Below are 25,483 nucleotides of genomic sequence, written 5' to 3'. Positions count from 1 at the left end.
CTACCTTAAACCTGAAATTCCATCTGCTGTGTCATATTCTTTCTTCTGGCTGTTCTGAGTAGTTTTTCTTCATTTCTTAGTTGGTGCTGCTTGTTGCCTGTGGCTGTCCTTTTGTATTCTTTTATTGTTTTCCTGAATGTCTTGTTTCTGTGTTTATTGTTTCTGCTTAGGATGAGTGTAATATTGCTTGAAGACAGGGACCTGCTACTTTGTGTTCTTCTTAGTTTATTCCTGAGTCATAGTTTCTCAGTAAATAGTTATTTGGTTAGTTATAAAAATGTGCCCCTCAGATTTTATAGCATGAGTTTAAAGAATTCTTTGAGATTATGTCTTCTTCTGTGTATCTAAAAAATTCCCCAAATATCCCATTAGCTTCTGTTCTGTTGCTTCTGTGTAGCAACTTGGCACTGTTGTGTCAGTGAACTTTATTCAAGCAGCACAAGCAACTTTGGTCTGTAGGAAGCCTTTGGCCTCTGTCAGCACAGATATCGGAAGGTATAGTATAAATCAAGACTTGGCTTTAGGTGAGGGAAAAGTTGACTACAAGGATTGAAGTTGTTTACGTAGTGGGCTCATTTCTTTAAATTGATCTGAAAAGTTTTATTTTAAAGGTACCACTAAAGTCTGTAGGAAGATAATTGATTTATATATTTTGGTTTTCTGAGATTTTGCTGTATAGATCAACTATCCTTTGGAATCTGCAGCAATTCTTCTGCCTTAGCCTCCTGTGCTCAGAAATTACAGTCCAATGTCACTACTCCTGGCAAATTGATTTCTTCATTGTCTTTGGTTGCCATGCTTAATAAATAATTTTGTCATAATACTCTTGTGGTTTGAGTAGAAACAGTCTCCTTGATACATTTGCATGGACCTATTTTAAAGTCTCCCCTTTGGAGTTGGGCCTGTTGTTGCCCGAGGCCAGCATGGGCTACATGCAAAAGCAAGACCATCTGGGGCCACAATATTGAGACCCCCATCAAAAGATGAATTCTCTGTAACTGCCTTATGTTGTAGGTGCTAGCTCTGCTGTTGAGGTACAGTCTTCAAGGCAGTGTGAGCTAGACCAGGTAATTGCAATTTGAAGCAGGGCAGCCAGAGCCCTGCTCTTCTGATGCCACTGAATATTAAAAGCAGGTTTTTCCAGCACTTACTAGTTAAGTGAACTTGGTTTCATGTCATCTACATTTAACATTATTGTCAAAATGTAAAATGCAGACTGTGTTGATGAATTTTAAAAATTGTGTTTTCTTCAGGTACAAAGAGGATGGAGAAGCTTTATTAATTTTACTACCCTCAGAAGAACAAGGGATGGTGCAGCAACTTCTCCAGAAGAAAGTACCTGTGAAGGAGATCAAGTAAGAGCTACTTGTTCCTCTGTTGCTGTTAGGAGTGATAGCATGGCATCGTGTGCTTATTGTTTACACTTATATCCTTCCTCCTAATCTGTTTGACCATCTAGCTTCTGATTTAGAGGGGAAAAAAGACTTTAAAAAAGTCTTAGAGGTTTTATGCTCACAAGCAAATTTGAAGGCAGGTACAGTTGCTCCACATTTCCAGCCCCCCCCCCCAGTCTCCTCCAGTAACTACATCCAACAAATTGGTGATCTGTAGCAATTGATGAATTGTATTGACATGTCAGTGTCACTCAGAGTCCCTAGTTTATATGAAGGTTTCTCTTGGTGTCACTGTAATTAGTATCTGAGAGATTTTGGCTCATGGTTTCAAAGGTCGTGTTGTTATGGCAAGGAGGTGTGGCAGAGCAGAGCAGAGCAGAGTAGCTCATCTGATGGTAGGCTAGGGAGCAGAGAGAAAATGCCTGAACTTGATGTTTCCAATTTTAATGAAGTCTAGTCTAGTTAATCAAAGCTTTCGCAGATAAGCTCCTTAATGTTGTGTTTAATGTCATTGCCATACTCAAAGTCATCTAGGTTTTCTATTTTGTTCGTTTCTGGAATTTTTTTGTGTGTGCATGTTTGTGTGTTAGAGGTCAATGTCAGGATGCCATTTTGAATTGCTTTCCTGCCTTCTTTTCTTTTTTTAAAAAAGTTATTCATTTTTTATTAATTACAGTTTATTCACTTTGTATCCCAGCTGTAGCCTCCTCCATGGTCCACTCCCAATTCTCCCTACTCCTTATCACCTCCCATGGCCCTCCCCAAGTCCACTGATGGGGAGGTCCTCCTCCCTTTCCCTCTGACCCTAGTTTATCAGGTCTCATCAGGACTGGCTGCATTGTCTTCATCTGTGGCCTGGTAAGGCTGCCCTCCCCTCCCCCCTGGGGAGGTGATCAAAGAGCCAGCCACTGAGTTCATATCAGAGACAGTCCCTGTTCCCATTACTAAGGAACCCATGGCCTTATTTTCTGAGATAATATGCACAACTGTCTGTTTTATCAAGTTGGTGCTGGAGATCCAAACTCAGGTTATCCTGCTGTGTAATGCTTTGCCCATTTAGTCATCTCTCTCCTGAGCCCTTTTCTGCTTTTTATTTATACCTATGATTCATGTTGAATTTTTTTAATAAAAACTTTGTACAAGATTCAAATGTTATTATCCAGTTCTAATACCATTTATTAGAAAGATAACTTTTGTTCCATTATGTTGTTGTGGTTCCTTTGTCAAAGATCTGTTGATTATACATGTGGCTGTATTTCTGGGCTCTGTTCTTGATATGTTCTTCTGCCAATTACTGTACTGTCTTGATTGTTACAGCTTTAGACTAAGTCTTGAGGTTGGAGCATGACAGCCCTGCTGCTTGGAAGCAGTTTATTGATAACTATAAAAATGCCTAGCTGGTATTTGGATTGGTATTACTTTGAATCTGCAGAACAACTGAGAAACAGATGACAAGATTGCATTTCCCTGAAACTAAAAACTGTGGTTATTCTTTGATTTCATTCCTCAGATTTTTTTTTCTGTATGTAGATCTTGCTTAGATTTTCTTAGACTCATGCCTCAATAATAGTTCTTCTTCTTTTCCCTTGAGGTGCCAATATAATTGGTACAGTTTTAGTATCTAGTTTCTCACAGATACTAAAGGAAATAGTAAAAAGTAAATAGGAAAGCTTTTGTTATATTTTCATTCTAAAACCTTATTATAACTTTTATTAGTTTCAGGAACATTTTGTTCCTTTCTTTTGATTTTCTAAGTAGGAATTATTTCGCCTTCAAATATATTTAGTTTTATTTTTTTCTCTAATCAGTATGCCCTTAATCTTCTTTCTTTTCTCTCTCTTTTTTTTTTTTTTTTGGTTTTACTACATTGAAAAGCAGATTTCCCTGTTTATTCTTTTATCATTTTATGTGTATGGATGATTTGCTTGCATGTATGTCCTTTGTGCTGTGTGTTTCTGGTGCTAGTGGGAGCCAAAAGAGTATGTCAGATCCCCTGGATCTGAAGTTACAGGTAGGTGTGAGCTGGGAATTGAACCTAGGTCCTCTGAAATGAACCATTGCTCTTAACTGTTGAGTTATTTCCTCAGCATCCACTGCTTTGTTCTTGATTTTTGTGGGAAAACTAGAAGGTTCTCATTTATATTAAGAATGGTGTTAGCTCTAGTCCTTTTCTTCTTTGTTTAAAAGAAAAAATATTTTGAAGTTTTTATTTATAGTTTATAAATAACATATTATCTTACCTTTTATATTGAAGTGATGGATTATATTAAGTTACCTATTGACTGAATGTTGAACCAATCATGGTCATGCTATAGAATCATTCATTTATTGATTGGTTGATTGATTGATTGAAATAAGGTTTCATGTAGTCCAGGCTAGTTTCAGATGTACTGTGTAGTTGAGGTGGTCTCTGCTTCCCAAATGCTGCGATTAGCCTGTGACACAGCATTGTTAATGTTTATGTGTGTAGTGTATTGTGCATGTGGGCCTGCACATATGTCTCTCGGAACTGGAGACATATGTTTGCCTAGCCTGGCAGCCTAGCCAGTGAACCCCAGGGTTCCACCCATCTCTGATCTATGTCCTTCCCCGAAGGGCTAAGGATATAGACACATGCTTTAATGCCTCTGAATTTAGCTCCTCATGCAAGTGTGATATGCACTTTATGAACCAAGTCATCTTTCTAGCCCTGACATCTTTAAAGAAGGATTTAAATTGAAACAACTTTGCAGAATACAGCAGAAAAAAGAGAAAGGAGGACTTTTTGGTTTCAAGGAGTGTTGAGGATTGAAAGTATGGTATCTTTTGAAGGAAATCATTTTGTGGATTGTTCTTTCATTTCAAAGGATCATAATCTCCTCTCGTTGAGGATGCATGCATTGGGCATAGTATAATCTTCCAGACTCACTTGTATTAGAGACATTGAAAAACAGCTTAATTTGTCTAAAAGTAATTTGGACTCTAAGATAGTGAGAGGCTGCTTGAGAATGTAGATGATAAAAACTGACCATGAATTGAATTGTTGAAGCTAGTAGCTTTTGTATGTCTTGAAAATTTACCCTAGGCCTGTAATCCCAGTACTCAGGAAGCAGAAGCAGATGGATCTTTGAGTTTGAGGCCAGCCTGGTCTACAAAGTGAGTCTAGGACAGCCAGGGCTACACAGAGAAACTCTGTCTCAAAAAACCAAACCCAAACCCAACCCAAACCAAACCAACCAAACAAACAAGACCCCCCAAAACTCTAATATTAAAGGAAAACAGCTTTAGCTACACTTTTTAGTTACCCTGTTGCTTCTCCAGCATTGGAGTGTGTAATAATTCAGTTTGAAGGTAGGAGCACAAATGGAGTGTCTTACATTCTTTGCTATAGCCTCGTTGAGAAAAATTTAATGTTTCTTATATGTCTAATTTTTAAATAGGGAAACAGTTTTTAAATACTTAATTTCTTGAAATTGATTTTATATATGATTTAAAAAGAAGCTTTTGCAAAATGACACTGAATTTCATTTCATTAATTTATGCCCTATGAGTGTCTGCTTTCTAGCTTTATTAAATTAAGAAGTAAGCAATGCTAATAATGGTGTTAATATAGATATGTAATATAGGTAATCTCTTACTCACCATTTGTTTGGAGAAAGCTGATGTCCTGTCATTTTCTTCTTCCTGTGTTATTCTTGGTTCATAAATGAAAATAATGTTAAATACTTAAAAGTCAAATGATGAGAAATAGGAAAATGCTATGTATTATTTTCTGTTTTTTAAAATTGAGATTTTTTTTTGGTTTAACTCTTTTTATTTTATTAAAAAGAATCAACCCAGAAAAACTTATTGATGTTCAGAAAAAATTGGAATCATTTTTAGCCCAAGATCAAGATTTAAAAGAAAGAGCTCAAAGGGTAAGTCATCTTTGAATTCAGTGTTTGTTTTCAGAATGGAATTATGTAAGGAAGTTATATTTTAGCAGTTTCTGCTATTACTATGCTGCCTGTCCATAACTAAAAGATTTAAGCAATGTAAGTTTTACATAGATTACTTAATTTAAAAAAAATGTTTCTTAAAATTTACCTGTGTATAATCTTGTTGGAGCCACAGGGCAATTCTAAGAAAATGATTTTTAGGTTTGAAGCAGCCTGGTGTCTAGTAGACTTTGTAAACTTAGCTTCTTTTTCAGTGAAACTGTATAAATTTTGATTGCATTTTCTGCTGGAAAGATTAAGATTGTCTTGTATTAGGCTAAGTTTCTAGGTGGCATAAAATTCTTGCATGGTATCTTCAGCAATCTGATTTGAATCTGTTAATATGACTTGAAAATATTCTTGAATTGCTTCTCTGAACTAAAAAAAATCTTAGGAAATTGCCTACACTTATGAATTTTACTTATGATGTATACATCTGATACTTTGTGTGTACATTCTGGAATTGCCAAGTCAGACTAATCTTATCAGTTATTTGTGAGGAGAAATGTTAGAGAAATGTTAGGAGAAATGTTAAAAATCACACGATGCAGAAAATGCTGGTAGTGTTGTGATGACTAGCAGGTCATTTGATCTGAAAATAAAAAATGCTAAAAGGCTATTTTTACCGGTTTGAGCATATAGAACAAAGATTATACAATAGCACACTGAAGTAAGTGATGGGACTTGTTCCTGTCATCAGTGGTTTAGCAGAATGGTTGTATTTCCAGCACCATCAGGCTGTCTGGTTTCAGAAAAGAGGCTTTCTAGCTTTTGATTATACTTTGGATGGAACAAAACCTGGAAGCACACGGTGTGATTTCTTGTGGACGAGTGCAGGGGAAAATGCCATTGAACCAGCACCATTCATTCTTTTTAATGCCTTTGGAGTCAGAAAGGGTTTGTTGGGAGATTAGTTGGGTAGAAAGATTAGTGTAATTGTAGAGAGGCAGAAGAAAAATTAAAGCTTAAGGGATATGGGCAGAAGTAGTAAATATACTTTATAAAAACTGTGTACTGTATGTGTTCTTGTGTACGCATGTGTATGTATGGGTGTGCACTGATGTTTATGGAGGCCAGAGGTCAATTATGGTGTCTTCAGTCAGTCTCTACCTTATTTTTTGAGACAAGGAGCTATGCATCTGGCTAAACTCAGCCTAGCTGGGCTGCATGTTGTCGGGTTCCCTCTGTTCCTGGCTCCCTAGCGCTGAGATTACAGGCACACTCTGTATGCCTTTTAATGTGGATGTTGGGCATTCAAACTCAAGTTCTCATTATTGTGTGGTCAGCACTGTACTGTCTGAGCCATCTCCCCAGCTCCATAAAAATGATCTTTAAAGTAAAAGTACTTGCTTAGATGTATTTTATTATCTATTTATTTTACAAATTAATAGAATCAGGATGACAAAGCTGTGTCATGAGCATAGTTTTATATAAAAAAAAAGTAGAAGGAAAAATTTCTAGGTTGATAGTAATATATATAATCTGAAATTATAATAAAAAGGGAAAACAGTCTAAAAACTTGACTCAGTGAAATTTTATTTTGTTGAAAAAATTAACTTCTGACTGTTATAGTAATATTATCAATAAAAAGCATTTATTCACGTCTACTCTATTTCAGAAGATATTCTAGGTGTATGGATGCTCTCATTGACATAACACTTAGAAGGCACTGTTTTGTTGTAACTGCTATTTAGAAAAAGGATGTTTACTAAGCTACTAACATGTCTAGATGCTCTATCTGTGTTATTCTATTGCGGGTGTTGTCCCCACTACACTTTATCGTAGTTGAGTATTGCTAATTAATATTCAGTAGCTTTTTGGGAAGTTGAGTAAAATATGGATTTTCTCCTTTAAAATAAGATTTCACATAGACCCGCCTGGCCTTGAATTTCCAATTCCTTTGCCTCTCTCTCCCCGGTGCTGGAATCACGTGCACTGCGCCACCATTCCCAACTGACGTGATATTTTTTATTGCGTTGGACTGATGGATAAAATGCAGATCTTTTCTAATATTATAGTTTTAACAGTTTATTTTTCTGTGCATGCAAAATAAAGGTTTGTTGATCTGTTTTATGTTTTTTTTATTACTACTGAATTTATCTCTTAGTTTTCTATTTTGGTTTAGCTTAATATTCAGTTTCTATTACATTGTAATAACTTTTTATTTTACAGTGTTTTGTCTCCTACATACGTTCAGTATATCTTATGAAGGATAAAGAAGTATTTAATGTGAGCAAGCTGCCTATTACTGAATATGCACTGTAAGTATTGATAGCATAGCTGTAATAAAGCTGGAGGGATGGTCCCTAGTGTGTCCTAGGAGTCCTGGTTAAGATCACTTCTGCTTTACCTTAGAACAGTCTGTTAAACATTTGCAGAGTAGTATATTAAATTAGCTTTAGAAAATTAACCCAGATTTTAGCACTTGTCAGGAAAGTCCATATTTATTTGTTTAGTCTTGTATAAACACAGTTACTGTTGCAAGATTAGTGACTCAGGTTGCAAATGTGGAATGACTGATTTTGTTTGAGTAGTTGAGAGATTACAAAAACAGAAATGGCCCTTTAACCTAAAAAGGTAGAATCAGCTCTCTTTGAGGGAGTCTTATATATGGGGAATGCATTGACAAAGTCTTGTAGAAGTATGCTTGGGCATCATCATACTTTAATGTCTATCTTAGGTTTTCTAGGTAAAATATTTTTAGGCAAGGTCTGTATGTTTAGCTTGTTTTCTAGGAATCTGAGTACCTTTGCTTTGAAATTGATTTTAACAAAGAAAACTAAAGAAAGATCTTATTTGAGGATCTCATACCTGAGAGTACACTGTATTTGTATCCTTTCCATTTCCCTCTTAAAACAAAAAGTTTGATGTGGGTAAGCTTCTGTTTTCTATTTTGTGTTAGATATATCTTAATATAACATAATCTGTCAGTTGTAATATTTCAAAACCCTTTTGTTGGATAGCAGTGTTAAGACAGGGTTAGTATTACTATTTTAGTAATGGGTGGAAAACCATGTGCCATGAATAACATGCTTTTGTTTCATTATGTTTATGTACCAGTTTCTGGTTTCTTCATTTTTTAAATATGATCTAAAAATTAGCCTTTTTAGGGACTTTTGTATTCTGTGTGAGGTTTGATGTTTTTTTTTTTTTTGGTTGCTGAAGCTGGAAAATTCACAAATGATGGGCACAGGTTTTGAATACTTCAGGGAAATATTTAGAAGTTGTTTTCTTGTATCAAATTAATAAATTTCATATTTGCTGTTGAAGACTTGCTTTTGGTGGGGTTTAGAGAAGACAGACAATTATGTTATGCTTAAGTGATCAGTATGGTTTAACTATATTTGTAGTTTATGTTTTTATTTAGATATATAATTTTCTTGAGGTGTGAACTTTCCTTTAGAAGCCTATGGTAGCTAAAGCAGTTGCTATGTCTATAAGATACAAAGTTAAAAAAATGTACTAGAGAAATACTTTTAGTGCCCAGTATATGTAGATCATTGCATTCAGTGATGGAATTATACATGTATATATATTTGCCTTCAAGGAATTCAGGTTTTAGTGTCTGAGAAGCATAAATGCCACTGTACTGTATTATAAGAAGTCCTCAGGTGTATATAAACTCATTGTTCTAACCTTCATGTCATGATAGTAATGACTGAAAGGGCTGCCACAGTTGCATATTTGTTACTTTAACTGCATTGTATTTTTTTTTTATTAACTTCTTACAACTACTGTATTAGGTAGGCATTCTCTGCCATTCCCTTCTGCAGATAAGAAAGCTGTCTAGAGAGGTGATTATTTCTGAGGCCACACAGCTAGTAAATGATAGAGCTGTGCATATTAAACCTCCGCAGTTCTATTTCTGAGTTTGTGTTCTTCAATATTGAACTCATTTTTTTTTTTTTTTTTGTAAATTATATAGGAAAAATAGTGGATAAAGTTGTCCTTTGTTTAATTGTTTATAAGCATTGTCTTGGAAGACCTGGAGCTCGCCATGTAGCCAAGGCTGCCCTCTAACTCATAGAGATCTGCCTCTCTCAGCCTCCTGAATGCTGAGATTAAAGTGTAAATGGCTGTTTCACAATGCCTGGTTCAACTTTTGCTTTTTTAAAAATTATATTTCTATGTACCAGTAGGAGTTTAGTGAAAATTATTGGCTTTGATTCTGTAAAAAAAAACAACAACAACAACAAAAAAAAACCAACCAGTCTTAGATAGAATCTTGCTCATGGATAGGGAATAAATAACCAACAAGATTTTCTCCTTTTCACTTCTTTAAAAAGAAAAATGCATTTTGATGGTCATTATTATGCCATATTCTTTTCCAGAAGTGGGCTTTAAGGCTTTACGGTATACGTATACTACTCTCCTCTTTGAGAAAGGCTGTGCCTTTTCCAGTTATGTAGTAGCTTATGTTTTGCAAAGTACCTTCATACAGTTGGTTATCGGGGACCTCTTAGCACCTTTGAGGTACAGCTGTCGTTAACTCTTCTGTGTTGTGAGGAAGCTGAGAGCTGAATTTGGAAATTGGGTGTAGTAATGAACTATGATTATCTTATTTCTATTTCAGTGCTCTTTATTTTATACCATATGAACTCTTAAAAGCTAGGTGTCTAAACTGTTTTCAGGATACATTCTCAGTACATTTGGCTTGTCTTTTGGCTCATTTAATCTGTCGGAATTGATGTGTCTTAGAGGAATGCTTAACATAAAAAAAAAAAAAAAACAAAAAAAATGGGCTGGAGAGATGGCTCAGCCGCTAAGAGCACTGACTGCTCTTCCAGAAGTCCTGAGTTCAATTCCCAGCAACCACATGGTGGCTCACAACCATCTATAATGAGATCTAGTGCCCTCTTCTGGTGTGCTGTGAAAACAGAGCAGTCACATACATAAAAATAAATAAAAAGGTTAAAAAAAAACAAAAACAAAAATGAAAAACCTTGGACATAGATCTGTGCTGTATAGAAGCTTCCGTAATACAACAAACATACCATCACTTTAATGAGATAGTTGTTTTTGTTCTTTCCATTTTTGAAGGTCTCTTGGTCTTGCTGTGGCACCACGGATAAGATTTCTTCAGAAAATGGAGAAGCAGCCCACCAAAGAATTAGCAAAGGAGCAAGTCACTAAAGCAGTTCAGCCCAGGGCTCCCTCCCTCAGTAATGATGAAGTAGAAGAATTTCGAGCCTATTTCAGTGAGAAAATGTCCATCCTTCACAAAAGTGGGAAAAGACTAGAGGAGACAGAACAGAGATTGGCTAGTGGTGATAGTGAAGAAGATCTGGATGTAGAGACGGATGATGATGAAATGGAAGAGCAACTGGGAAAAGCAAGAGAGCCTCGTGCTGAATCTGTTCTCGGTACTGAGGAGGCTTCACAGAAGGGCAAGGATGCTCCCGGGCAGTTCTTAGGCAGAGATGAGGAGGAGGAAGATGGACCTGATACTGACTTCCTCATGGTGAAGCGGCGTGATGTGTTTGGGTTGGATCTTAAAGAGAATTTGTCTGTAAGTTTACTCCAGATGGGCTTTTCTCTTGGCTTTTTACTTTATGCTTTTCTAGCTTTTGGAAAAATCATGGAAAGTAACAACTAACAAGCTTAGAATGCATTTCTTTGTTGTGTACTTCTCCATTTCTCTTTGTATTTAAATACAGGAAAAGTGCCAAAGAATTCTCATACTTTTCTTCACTTCAAAACTAAACTCAAAAGATTGTCGGCCACAACCTTTTTTACTGGTTTTCTGATGCTATGTTTTTAAAGTAGCTGTAGACAGGATTGTGACATAAAGGTGCCAGTGAGGTTTATTGTTACGATGTGAAAATTCTTCATTATGAGCCTTAACATCTAGCCTCTTGATGAACTGCAGTATGGTAAGGAGCAGTTGTAGTTACACCTTTTTAAAAATTACTATTGTTTTTCATACATGAGCTTATTTTATTTTGATCCCATTCACCCCTCAATTGCTTCATGTCCATATAATACAAGTATGTGTGTGTGTATATATGTGCATGCATGTGTACATACACACAGATAATGTATGTATGTTATATCCATATTTATATATCTAATCTATATCACTAGTTTTCTAGCTCTACCTCTGTATATTATCTGTCTTCTTTCTCTCTATGGCCCACTGAGTGTTGCCTGCGTGCTTGTGGGTATAGAGTTGTCCTCTATAGCATAGCAACCTACCAGGAATCCTACCCCTGAAGTAAGTCGTCTTTCTCTCTTCAAGCAGCGGTAGGCTCTCAGATTTACATCTTTTGAGTATGAAATAAATAAATTTATTTATTTAAAATTTTATTTTATGCATATGGATATTTCACATGCATGTATGTCCATACCTCGTGCATGTAGTACTTGTGGAAACCAGAAGAATTTGGAACTGGAGTTAAGGATGATTGTTAGCCATTAGGAGGTTGCTGGGAACTCCCCTTGGATCCTCTGTGAGGGCAACGAGTTCTTAGCCACTAAGCCTTCTCTCTAGCCTCATGGAATTTTAAATGAGATGTTTGCTTTTAAGAACCAAGTTAGTATCTTAAGTAGAAATTTCCCCATTACTTTTGGTGCTCTCCTGAAAGGATTGTGTGAAAAATTCAGTGTGACTCATACTTCTACAGTATTTCTAAAAATCTCCAGAGTTATAGCAAATACTTGGTTTTGAATCATGAAACTTTGGAACATGTTTTTTTTTTAAAGCAACTAAAGCTACAAAGTGGTAGATATGCTTACTAAGCACTGACTCATTTAGAGAAATGTTTTATAGAAAGCATGTCATTTATTTTCTGAACTACCTTGTGAAGTGGGTGCTATTTATTTAGGCAAGAGAGACTATCTGGAACAAAATCGTGTACTGACTTATTCTGCTTTAAATTAAGCTATTTAAAGGGATGACTCCTTTATGAATAAATAAGTGAAGTGAGAATAAGACACTGGATTTTATTCATTACTATTAATTGATGACTGCTTTTGATTGTCAGTTTGACTGGATTGAGAATCATCAAAATGATTTGTATAGCACACTGTTTTAAAGTACCTTTCTACAAAGGTAAATTTATGTAACAGATACATAGTAAAAAAAAAATCTTATGAAGTACATTTTAGCTTGGAGAAAAAGAGGCTTTAATCATTATCACAATCCAGAGTGAAGCAGTTCACCACCAAAACATTGCTTCATTCCACTCCACAACTGATCCGATTTTTCCTCCTGTAGGTTTTCAGTTTTCAGAATGCCAGATAGATAGAACTGTAGAGTTATGTAGTGTTGTGTGTTTGGTTTTTTTGTGCTTGCGTACTTTTCCTTTTTATTGTTTCTTTTCATTGCTGAGTTCTGCCTCATAGCTTGAGGATTCCCAAGGTTTTTGTCAGTAGGCATTTTTGTTGACAATTTTTGGAGATTATGACAAAAGCTATGTGTGCACAGCCTTTTTCATTTCTCTGGGATGTATGTAAACTACTGGGGTAGATAAACACCGGAATGTAAGGCAAGTAAGTATATGTTATTATTTTTTTCTTTTTTGAGATGAGCTCTACAGTTATTTACCAAGTGAGCTTGTTTGAACATTAGTGGGTCTTTAAAACTCATAATATCGCTTGTTTTTAAATTGTATATATTCAGCTACGTAGCGAAATATATCAAAGTCTTCATGGCATTTGCCTGGTGACAGCTAATGGTGAATGTCCTGTCACCCTACATTTGCTGTCTGTCTTCTATGGTAAAATGTCTTCTTTTGCTCTTTTAAAACTGTAGTGCTTATTTTAGTGAGTTGTTTATATATTAGAGTATGTAAAGATCCATATCTCATACAGATGTGTTTTTCTAGTATTTTCTTTCAATTATGTCTTACAAAGAGTAGAAATATTAAAATTTGAAGTGTTTATTATCTTTTGTAAGCTGGTAAGTTTGTGGTCAATAGAAGGTTATGAAAATCTTGTCCTATATTTTTTCCAGATAACTCTTATGGATTTAGTGTTTTATTTATAATTAGATTTCATTTCAGCTTAATTTTTGTGGATGATTTTAAGTCAGGGGTCAAGTTTAACTTTGTTGTTGTTGTTTATTGGTGTCTAGTAGATCCCTTATCTTTCATAGGAAGGATAATTTCCCCCTATTGGGTTACCTTGGTTCCTTGCTGAAAGTCAGTTGACTGACGACATGTGTGTGGTTTTTTTTTTTTTTTTTTTTTTTGGGGTGTGTGTGTGTGTGCGCGCTTGTGTTTTTTTCTGTTTTATTTGTTTGTATTTTCATTAATGACATCTGTCACAATTATAGTAGTTTTGTAGTAAATCTTAAATCAAATTACTTTGAGTTTTCCAGTTTGGTATCTTCTTTCTCTGCCATAAATGTTGGCTATTTTGGTGCTGTTACATTTTCATCGGTTTTTAAATTAGCTATTTGGTTTGTACAGAAAGCTTGCTGGTGTCTTCATTTACATTGAGCTTTTAAATCTGTTTGGAGCCAATTGTGTAATTTTTTAAAAAATTTTTATTATTAGTTACATTTTATTAACTGTATCCCAGCTATATCCAGCTCCCTCATTCCCTCCCAACCCCACCCTCCCTCCCTTAGCTCCTCCCATGCCCCTTTCCAAGTCCACTGATTGGGGAGGACCTCCTCCCCTTTCATCTGACCCTGTTTTATCAGGTATCTTCAGGACTGGCTGCAAAGTCCTCCTTTGTGGCCTAGCAGGACTGTTCCTCCCTTGGGGGGGTGGGGAGCCAATTGACACCTCAATATTGAATCTTGATTCTATGAATATGATAGTCTTTCCATTTATTTAGGTCTCCTTTACTACCTTTTAACATTATTATACATACTATACACATATTTTGTTAGATTAATCTTTTACTATTTAGTACTTTTCAGTACTCTTTTACATGAAACTTTAAAAATTTCAGTATGCATTTTTGTTTTTTTCTGGCCAGTATACAAAAAAACAACTTGTTTTTGTGTATCAGTCACTCTAACTGACCTATTCTGGTGACGCTTTTGGGAGTTCTTTGAAGTCTTCTGTGTAATTGTGTAAATCTTTATTTATAAACACCAAAATAGTAGTTATGTTTGTCTTCTCTACAGCTGTGATTTCATTTTCTTGTCTGATTGTAGCTGAGTAGGATCTCAAGGATGGGTGAGGTTAGCGTAGTTAACCACCGTGTTGTTCTTATTCAGGTGGAGATGCATATAGATCTGACCCTTGTATCTGATCTTAGCTTTCAGTTGTTTTTGCTTTTGTCAGATTGAGAAAGTTGCGTTTTATACCTAGTTCATGTAGTATTTTCTAAACCATAAATGGATGTTAAAATTTGTTATGTATATAATTATTAAGATAAGCACATGATGGTTCTCAGTCTGTTGCTATAGTATATTGACTGTTTTCTACCCCAATATAGAACCTGTTTAGATTCCTGTGAAACTGCTTAAGCATGGTTTGCCTTTCTTTACTACAGTGCTGGATTTTATTTATTTACCAAAAGATACTTTGTTAGGGGCCTTTGTTTCTTTTGTCACAAAGAAAATTTGTTTTCCTTACTTTTATAATGACCTGTCTGTATATTTGAAAGGCTTTTACTTTATTTTGTGAAATAATCTAACAGGATGGTCATGTTGATTGTTGTCACTTTTTCTTTCTATTTGATTGTCTCTTTACGTGATTATTAGGTAGTAACTCATTTGTAGGTTTATTCATAGAAAATTGCCATTTTGAAGCTGTGTAAAAAATACTTGGTTAACAGGCAGTTTTGAATTTTTGTAAGCTTGAACATTAATAACTTACTAGCTCTAAATGATGGAGCAGGTCCAGCTTTATAACTTATGGTTTCTAATTGTGATCTAAAATTCTGTTTCTATCACACTATAAAAAATTTATATTTTCCATCACCAGATATAGGCCCTTTTTACCCTGGGCTAGAATTGCAAGTAAAAAATAAACCTGTTTGCTTTCAAACTCAACAAAAATATCTAAAAATACACTAAAAACTATATATTTATTTATTCATTTATTTGTGTGTATCTGCCTTAGACACATGTGCACATGCGTCTGTGAGCACAGGGCACTGTGGCTGCCAACCAGTTACACGTATCTAGGTTCCAGTCCATGCGTGCTCTTTGGTTGGTGGTTCAGTCTCTGTGAGCCTCCATGGTCCTTGGTTAGTTGACTCTGTTGTTCTTCTTGTGGAGTTCTTGTCCCCTCCAAGTCCCTCTATCCTTCCCCCAACTCTTTCTCAAGACTCCCAAGCTCTGCCTAATGTTTGGCTGTGGGTCTCTGCATCTGTTTCAATCTGCTGCTGGGTGGGGCCTCTCAGAGGACGGTTAAGTTAGTCTCTGCCTGTAAGCATAGCAGAATGTCATTAATAGTGTCAGGGTTGACTCTCTCCTGTGGCGTGGATCTCAAGTTGGGCCAGTCATTGTTTGGTTCTTCCCTCAATCTCTGCTCTGTCTTTATCCTTGCACACCTTATAGGAAGGGTAAATTTTAGGTCATAGTTTTTGTGGGTGTGTTGGTGTCCCCCTCCCTCCGCTAGCAGTCCTGCCTTGCTATAGGAGGTGTTTACTGCAGCCACCATATTCCCTGCTGCTAGAGTCACCCCCATATCCTCCAGGAGCCTATCCTGTTGTGGATTTCCAGCTTGTTCCAGAGCTGCCTCCCCCACATAGGTTTCTAGTCTCTTACCCAGCCCTCTTACCTCCCACCCTGCTCTGTTCCCTCCTGATCCCCACCCTTCTTCCCTACCCTCATTCCCCTTCACACCCCCTTTCTCACCCACTTCCCTCACTTTATCCACTTCTGATGTCTGTTATTTCCCCTTCTGAGTTGGATTCAAGCATCCTCCCTTTTGTTACTTAGCTTCTTAGGGTCTGTGGATTGGAGAATGGTTATCCTATACTTTATGGCTAATATCCGCATATAAGTGAGTATACACCATGCATGTCCTTTTGCGTCTGGGTTACCTCACTGAGGATGATCTTTTCTAGTTCCATTCACTTGCCTGCAGATCTCATGATTTCCTTGTTTCTTTTTCCATTCTTTATTTGAGGGACATGTAGGTTGTTTCCAGTTTCTGACTATTTTGAATAAAGCTGCTATGAACATAGTTGAGCAAGGGGAAAGAGAAATCTAATTTCTTCTTGTTTCTTCTGTGAGCACCACTAACAAACTGCAGCCAGCCCCCTGAATGGCCAACAACCACCCACCCCTCCTCTTGGGGCTTTAACATTCATATACCCTCTGAAAAGTTCCCAGATTTCCAAACATGGCACAACCGCAGAAACTGCACCTGGCAAAACCATGCCTCTGCTAGAGCACAAGGCAAATCATAGTCAGCTGCTGTGGATGGTCTGAAGCAGCCCCACACCCCCACGTCTATGATTGAAATGAAAACATATTGTTGTAATATTTCTGTGTGCATGTGTGTTTTTATAGAACCCAAAATTCCAGAATTGTCACTACGGTGGTATGGTTTATTTGTTTCAAATATAATATTAGGCAGTGGATTTTGTGATTATAGTATAGTTAGTTGATGAGGTAATTAAAAATATTCTGAATGTTTATAATTGACCTGAAAAGCTTTAAATGTTACACTGGTATCCCATATCTAATTCATAGCACAACCAAATGTTAACTAAATAACATCATCTATATAACATTGTGCTGAGCACTCTACATCATGGGGTGGGTTATCGAGAGTTCTCAATTTGCTAGTATAATCAGACTGTAGCTAGACAAGTATATTGTCTGGCAGAAATTGATTAAGTAGAAGTAGAAGTAAAATATTTTTTAGAGTATTTCTTTATATGAAATTATTAGATGCAATTAATTACTGTGCTATTTCTGAATGGAGTTCTCTGCCTATATTTTTGTATTATTATCTCTCTCTCTCTCTCTCTCTCTCTCTCTGTGTGTGTGTGTGTGTGTGGTTTTTTGAGACAGGGTTTCTCTTTGTAGCCTTGGCTGTCCGGGAACTCACTCTGTAAACCAGGCTGGCCTTGAATGTGGAGATCTGCCTGCCTCTGCCTCTCAAGTGCTGGGACTAAAGGAGTGTACTACCACTGCCTGCTATTTTATCTTTTGGTGATAAAACCTTCTGCATTTTTTAACTCTTCAATTTAATGTATAGGATACAAATTTGTGGGGCTTTTGAGTATATGTAATATATAAATTTTATTTGTATTTATACAGTATATTTGTAACATTGTAAATTATTTTTTAGTGATTGAAACTAAGCCTTGTCATTTAAAAAATGAGGCACTATTATACTCTCCATATTTTTGGGGCTGTCACTGATGAATGGGATTTGCTGTTCCAAGTGACACAACCACAATTTGGTCTGAAGGGCTTTGCTTGTGGTTTTAGTGTGTCCTCTTAAATTCAGGTGTTGCAAGAGCTGGCCTTATAAAACATGGCTAAGTCACAGGGCTCTTTCTCTTGAGTTGGATATATTGAAGCTTTTGTAAAAGCAGTTTTGTCTTTTGACCTGTGAGCTTGCTTTTTGCTGTATCTGCTTCTCTGTAATGAAAGAGTGTTACATTTGCCTTCTTCTGCAACCATTTGAGGATACCTAAAAAAGGCCTTCACTAGACATCATGGTAGATACTGAATGTTGGACTTCTCAACCTCCAGTAGTGGGGGAAATGTATTTCTATTCTTTCTAAATTACACAGTCTTTAATATTTTGTTATAGCTGTGGGTCTAAATTAATTCACTTACCCCTAACCTATCAGGAAAGGGAAGGAAGACAAAAAAGAATTATTACTTAAAATTTTGGTAGATTAATTGACTATGCAATGGAATTATGAAAGTGTGTGGTAAAATGAGTCTCTTGAGATCAGGCAGCACTTCATATGGTTGCCACAATGTCTTTACTCTCTGTAAATTTTATTTTTAATTTTTGTGTGTGCACATGTGCGCGGCTTCACATACATACCTGTGCAGTTGGACGTCCATAGAGGTGCATATGGAAGCTGGGCATGGATGTTGCTGCCCTCCCTTGATTTCCACGTTTTTATTTCATTCACTCATTCGCTCGTCCACCTATTTATTTATTCATTTTGAGGCAAGCTTTTACTGAACCAGCTAGACTTGTGGGCAATGAGCATTTTGAATTCTGCTGTTTCTGTCCCTAGTATCCAGGTCCCGAGTGTACTCTGCTTCACTTGGCATGTACATAGATTCTGGGGATCTGAACTTAGGTCCTCATGCTGTCAGTCAGCACTTTACCCACTGAACCGTTTCCCTAGTCCTTCTGTAGGGCCTTTTACCAGATGCACCTAATGCTGGTTTGTAGCATGAGGTCATTTTCTTCAATGAGCCCTTTATGCCATTTGTTGAACTTTGCTTTATCTCTAGTATCAAAGGGGGGAAAGGTAAGAGCAGTTCTTTTCCTTTTCTTCAACATATGATTCGAATAGTCTGTTTAGTTTAAAAATGATTATGTTGTTTATTTACTTACTCAGTTTATTTTTTATCTTCAAACCAAGACTTTTTATTTTCATTTTCCTTTCAACAGAAAAAGTTTTAGGGGCTGGAGAGATGGCTCAGTGGCTAAGAGTATTATCTGCTCTTCCAGAGGTCCTGTCAATTCCCAGGAACCACATGGTGGCTCACAACCATCTATACTAAGATCTGATGGCCTCTTCTAGTGTACATGCAGACAGAACATTCATGTACATTAAATAAATAAATAAATCTTAAAAAAAAAGGAAAACGTTTTATTAAGCAGGTAACAGATCATGAACACATCTGGCACACCCTCCGTTCTCCTCCACAGAAAGCTATTGCCCTTTTTGATTTCTTTCCTTCTTTTAGCCTTGCCTGCTTGCTGGCTGTTAGAACAGAGGTGGCAGACAGTCTTGATATACTGTTGGGCAAAGAATCTATTGGTTTTATTTGACATAATAAATGTTTGAAAACAGAATGCTGTTTTATTATATTCTAATAAAGTGGTAGGGATTATTATGGTACATAAATTAAGCTTCAGAAACAAACACACTAAAAATGGGCACTATAAATGGGCCTGGAAGAACTTCTAAGAATTAGAGATGTGTGAGATAGGAGTCATTTACTAACTTTACTTTAAGCCAGAATCATGCTTATTCCTGTTTCTGTCCGTCCTGCCTCTCCCATTACTACACTTCACGGATCAGTTACAAGGCTTGGTGAATCACTTCCTGTGGCAGCCACTATCAGGCTTTCTTAAGATTGCTTTCTTTTTTTTTTTTCAATGCAGTTTATTCAGGAACATTGAACAATCCTCGGACTCCGGGGAAAGCCAGCCCACAGCTTAAATAGCCTCTGGGTAGCCAACCCAGGCGTGCCACGGGGGCAATGCAGATAGGTCCACATACATGGAAGCAAGCCAGATCCTCGGCCTTAGCCAAATGTGGAGTTGTTCGTGACAGAGAGCACTCACCATCGGGAAGGTGGAAGGCGGAAACCAGCTCCATCTTTAAGGCATAGCATTCCGCAGCTCTCTACAGTTCCCCCTTTTTGTTTTAGATGCATCAGGCAAGAGTAGAGGTCTGATCTCTGATATTAGAAATAAATTGGGACTTTGTACAGATGTTCATTTAGGTGTCATCCACCCAAAGAGCATCAGACCCGTCCGATACCTTTTTCTCAGAGGCGAGACCTGGGGCATCAACCCGCATGCAATCAGACATGCTCTTCTCTGGGTCCAAAGCGGCTGACCCTGAGTGCAGTGCTTAGCCTCGCATCCTGAGCGTAACATTTTAGCTTTTTATGGTAGCCAACCATGCTTGGGGAGAATGTCCTGCTTCAATGGCTGTAAAGGATATTTCCTATTACATCTTCTGGGTGATCATGATTGGAATAATGATTCGACCTGAATACATTCTCTTTTCTGGCTTTTGTAATGGGAGGCAATAGAACAGGAATGTTTTCTACTTTGATACTAATTTTGGAAGTGTACGGATTTCAAAATGTTTGTAGGGAATGGCTGAGTATTGCGAGAATACTTAGCGAGAGCTCACTAAATAGTGCACTGCTCCGTGGTTGGAAGAGCACTGTTTTCTTTGATCTTTCTGAATCGCCTTCTTCCCGACATTTTACTCAAGTAGAACTTTGAAAATCAAAGCGTAAAATTTAGACTGTCTCTACTCCCAGCTAGAAATTTTTGAGGTATTTTTTTGTTTTCACATGAAAGGAGAGACGAATATTTTATTGCCCATAATATGCTCTTGTTTTTAGCCTATCCACTAGAATCAGCTTAGCTGTCTAGATTTATAATGTGTTTATAATAATACAGTGAACTGTTTATACCAGTTTACCTCTTCTTCCTTTCGGTACTTTCCTTCTCTTGCTCAATTCTATTTTATGACAGACATTGCAGATGCATCTGGCTTTTTAAAATTTTTTACTGAAAGAGAAATAATGTTTGTTGGTTTCTAGGGCTATGAAGAGCCTGTCCTACTTGGATTTAGTCTGCTGTCCGTTTTATTAAAGTTGCTGGACAGTTGTTCTGCAGCGTCACAGCTTCAGTAAGGACTGTGAAGAGGTGGGCCAGAGTTAGTTCTGCCCACAGAGTTTGTCTGTGCCACAGCTCAGAAGACCTATTTAGGAGAGTCTGTTTTGTGAGAGGGCCGCTTAGCAATCCTGCCCAGCCTTCCTTCCGTGGAGACACTGTCTTTGTTACTTTGGCTAGAAAACAAACTTACCTTCTGGCACTAAGGAAAACATGTTTGGGTAGGGGGTGTCCTTCTCTATTCCTTCTCAGGCTTCATGCTGCCTAGAAGGACACACTGAAAGAACAACTGATGAAAGATGTCTGGTAGAAACCTGGCAGACCCGTGGACGGTGGTCTCCCACTATGCTGTTGTCTTAAATATTTAGGGTTTATATTGTTGCAGTGAAACACCATGACCAAAAGGAAGTTGGGGAGGGAAGGGTTCATTTGGCTTATACTTCCATATTGCTGTTCATCACTGAAGGAAATCATTACAAGAACTCAGACAGGGCATTAACCTGGAGGCAGTAGCTGATGCAGAGGCTATGGAGGGGTGTTGCTTAATGGCCAGCCTCCCCTAGCTTTGTTAGCCTGCTTTCTTATAGAACCCAGGACCACCAGCCCAGGAATGATACCACCCACAATGGGTTGGGCCTTCCCCGTCAATCACTAATAAAGAAACTGTGTTATAGCTGTATCTTAGGGAGGCATCTTCTCCATTGAGGGTTTCTCCTTTCAGATAACTATTTTGTGTGTCAAGTTGGCATAGATTAGCCAGCACAGCTACATAGTAGCAGAAAGTCGGAATTATTTTCATTTGTTTATCTCTTTGGTCTGTTTCTTCTAAGTCACCAAATAGAAAAATGACTATAATTTAAGTGATCATCATGAATTGCAGAAAAGGTACAGATTCTTCCATGTGAAAATCACTGTTTTTGCTTGATAAGGCCCTAAAACAGTGGGTCATTTGGGGGAGGGACGGTAGGAGAATAAATCAGTATTTCCTGAGCAATATTTCTTTGCTGCTATCTTAGCACTCAGCATCCTGTATGTGTTGTCATTGTGTCTGTTTCTCACTTTCTTTTCTGCCTTAGAATAGGTAATAACATTTATAGTCCTGATTTCTGTTGCAAGAAGAAGTTAAATTATTTAGATGTTGGACTTTGCTAAACTTTGAAGTCCTGACACAGATTTGGATACGTTAATGGTAATGCTCTTTTCTCATAAGAGTCTTGCATTTCTTTTACTATATATATATTTTTTTGTATTAGCATTTTTGAGATAGACTTTATAACTATACAACTCACCCAGTGAAAGTACCCATTAAATTTTCTTTATATACTCAATCTCTGGCCATCTTGACTATCAATTTTAGAATGTTTTCATATTTTCAGAAAGACACACTATATCCCTTTATAATTCCCCACTTTTTCTTCCATCTATAAGTAAGTACTAATTATTTTTTTATCTCATCCGATTTGTTTATTCTGAATATTTCATATGAATGTAATCACAAATGTCTTTGTGACCAGCTTTTTTATTTGGTGTGCGCGCACACACACACACACACACACACACACACACACACTCAAAACTAATTTTTTTGAAACAGGATTTACTGTAGAGCCCATGCTGGCCTTGAACTTACGATACTCTTCTGCCTTAGTCTCCTGAGCGCTAGGAATACAGATGTGAGCCAACAGTACAATATTTTATTAAATGTCATGTTGCATATATCAGTACTTTTAAGGCTGAATAATGCATTTTATGGACATACTGCTTTTGTTTATCCATCTGTGAATTAATGTACATGTAAGCTGTTTGAATGCTCTTGGTATTTTTAAATAATACTGTTGGAAGTATATTGATGTATGCTTTTATTCTCCTAGGAGTCGTGAGCCTAGTGCTAGCTCTAGGATTAAGATTTTGCGTTGTCAGAATTTTCCAAAGTTGTTGCACTCTATCAGCAGTGTGTTTGGGCTCTGGTTCCTCCACGTCGTCCCGTCACTCACCGCTGTGTATTGTCTTGATATGTTACTATTTTAATGGGTATCAAGTATTTGTTGTGTGTGTGTATGTATGTGTGTCCATTTCTTTATGTGCAGTGAGGCCTTTGCTTATAGTTTGGTTGATGATACCGAGCATAAATGTTAAAGGAATACTTCTATCTGGAAGGGGAGAATATAATATAATATAATATAATATAATATAATTCCATTGAAACAGGAATTGAGCCTAAAAAAAGGACTTTGCTAGCCGAGTGTGGTGCTACAAACCTTTAATTCTAGCACTTGGGGAGGCAGAAGCAGGTGCATCTCTATTATAAGTTTGAAGACAGCCTTGTCTGCAGAGTGACTCTAGAACAGCCAATTCTACACAGGGAAACCCTGTGTAAACCCCCCCCCCAATAAAAAAAAAGAAAAGAAAAAAAGAAAAAAGGGACTTTGCTAATAATTGTAGTTATAAGGGCTTTTAGGCAAGGAAATATCATGAACAAGGAAAGACTTGAAATGTAATCTGTTATGACTGGAAACTTGGCTGTTTGTGAATATACATGTAAGAGTTAAGTCGAACTTGGTCATGCCAGATGTTCCAATGTATCAGTTTCATCTTGACAGGTGCATAGGAGCCACTTAGCTTTTTTGTTTGTTTGTTTGTTTGATGTGATTATACATATGAAGTCATTTAAGATCAGTCGACTCCATGTTTAAATGATTGAAAGCAGATAGGTTCCTTATGTGCAAATTGATCATTTTCAGATCTCTGTATTAGCTAGAATGATAAATTGAACTTTAACTGAATTGGCCAAAATACAGTGATTGCCGAGACCTGCATCTTGTATGTTTTGGAGGAATTTTGACATGGTTGCTAATTTCCCATTTCAGGAGGGTGAATCAAGGTGATAGGAATGTAAGAAACATGGCAGATTGAGGATTTTGGAAGCAAAATGTTTTGTGGCCTCTTCTTGAATATTGCTTTTAATTTCTGTGGAGCTTGTTTACCTGTTAATAGCTCTGGCTCAATCCTATTCTTTGTTCTTTTTTGTTTGTGTGTTTGTTTTGGTTGTTTTTTGTTTTTTTCAAGGCAGGGTTCTCTGTGTAGCCTTGGCTGTCCTGGACTCACTTTGTAGACCAGGCTGGCCTTGAACTCACAGAGGTCCACCTGCCTCTTCCTCTCTGAGTGCTGGGATTACTTACAGGTGTGCTCTACTGCACCCTGCTTCTTTGTTTTTTTTTTTATTCCTACTGTTTTTCCTACCTGGTCTCTTATATTTCAATTTTTATTGAAAATAGATTTTTAAAATATACTGTGTTCTGATTATAGTTTTCCTTCTCCATACTCCTCTCAGATCCTCCCCAGTTTTCTACTCAGCCAAATCTATACCCCTGTACGTACAAACAGGCATCTAATAAAATAAAATGAGATAAAATAAAAACAAATCAGAAAAAGGACAAAACAAACAAGAAAAAGAGCCAAAGAAAGAGCTCAAGAAACATCTATATGCAGTGACACATAACTTTTGCACACACAGAAATCCCATAAAAACATAAGACTGGAAACCTTGATATATATGTAAAAGACCCATGAGATTAAAACAAAACAAAACAATCCTGACAAAGCATTATAGGACAGAGAACTGCCAAAGGTGCCACTGAGATTGTTTTATGTTTGCCATCTAGTGCTGGGTTTAGGGCCTATCCTTAAGAGTGGTTTGTGTACCCAGGAAGTTGGGAATAGATCTACTTCTAGATTCAGCTATCCTACTCTGAGGTTTATCACAGAACACTCCCACTCTTCTACAGAGACACTTGCTCAACCATGTTTATTGCTGCTCTATTCACAATAGCCAGAAATTGGAAACAGACTAGATGTCTGTCAACAAATGGGCAAAGAAAATGTAATACATTTACACAATGAACTGTTACTTTGCTGTTTAAAAGAAAAATGAAATCATGAAATTCACAGATAAATAGATGGAGCCACAAGAAACAATTGGAACTTGTTTATAACTGTTAGTCTAGAGATCTATGACAACAGATAACAAACCTTATTCCTTGTTCTATCCCTTTTAAAATTTTTTTTATCATTTATTACAATTTATTCACTTTGTATCCCAGCTGTAGCCCTCTCCCTCGTCTCATCCCAATCCTACCCTGCCTCCCTCTCCCCCCCCATGCCTCTCCCCTAGTCCATGGATAGGTGAGGTCTTCCTCTCCTTCTATTTGACCCTAGCCTATTTTATGGGGTAACCAGGAGAGCAGACAGAGTGTCAGAAAAGACTGAACTTTCACACACACACTTTGGTTGTTTGCTTTTGAGACTGGGGTCTTACTTTGTAGCTTGGTTCTCTGAAACTGGCTATGTAAAGCGTCCTCAAACTCATAAAGATCTGTCTCTTCCTCTGGAGTGCTGGGATTAAAGGTGTTTGCTACCATGTACAGCCCACACAGATACTTTTTACATGCTTGATGTGCATACAGTAACACAAAATGTTTTCTGATTTTATGCTCTTAGACATTGATTTTCTTTTGTTGGCCAGATATCAGGAACATCCCTTTGAATCAGTGGATGCTGTTGGTGAGGACTAAATGTGGGGCAAGAGCAAATGTAGGCTGTGCAGCTGTCCTGTGTTATAAAACCTGTCCTGGGGCCACGTGGTGGTAGTGCTGGT

The 25,483-nt window shown here is 37.1% G+C and overlaps 1 protein-coding gene across 1 annotated transcript in view; it reads left to right on the top strand.

Annotated features, from left to right (window-relative positions):
• Ddx10 (DEAD-box helicase 10) overlaps nucleotides 1-25,483 on the top strand; it is a 163,348-nt gene that overhangs the window by 33,265 nt on the left and 104,600 nt on the right. The window contains exons 10-13 of the mRNA XM_060373868.1: nucleotides 1,254-1,355; nucleotides 5,203-5,290; nucleotides 7,523-7,611; nucleotides 10,391-10,859. Of these exons, the coding sequence (XP_060229851.1) occupies nucleotides 1,254-1,355; nucleotides 5,203-5,290; nucleotides 7,523-7,611; nucleotides 10,391-10,859 (748 nt within the window). The remainder of the gene's footprint in view (nucleotides 1-1,253; nucleotides 1,356-5,202; nucleotides 5,291-7,522; nucleotides 7,612-10,390; nucleotides 10,860-25,483) is intronic.

Source organism: Meriones unguiculatus, chromosome 1 (assembly GCF_030254825.1).
Source record: "Meriones unguiculatus strain TT.TT164.6M chromosome 1, Bangor_MerUng_6.1, whole genome shotgun sequence".
Classification (NCBI taxonomy): domain Eukaryota; kingdom Metazoa; phylum Chordata; class Mammalia; order Rodentia; family Muridae; genus Meriones; species Meriones unguiculatus.
Note: the sequence above shows the minus strand (reverse complement) of the source record. Positions and strands in the feature narration are given on the sequence as shown.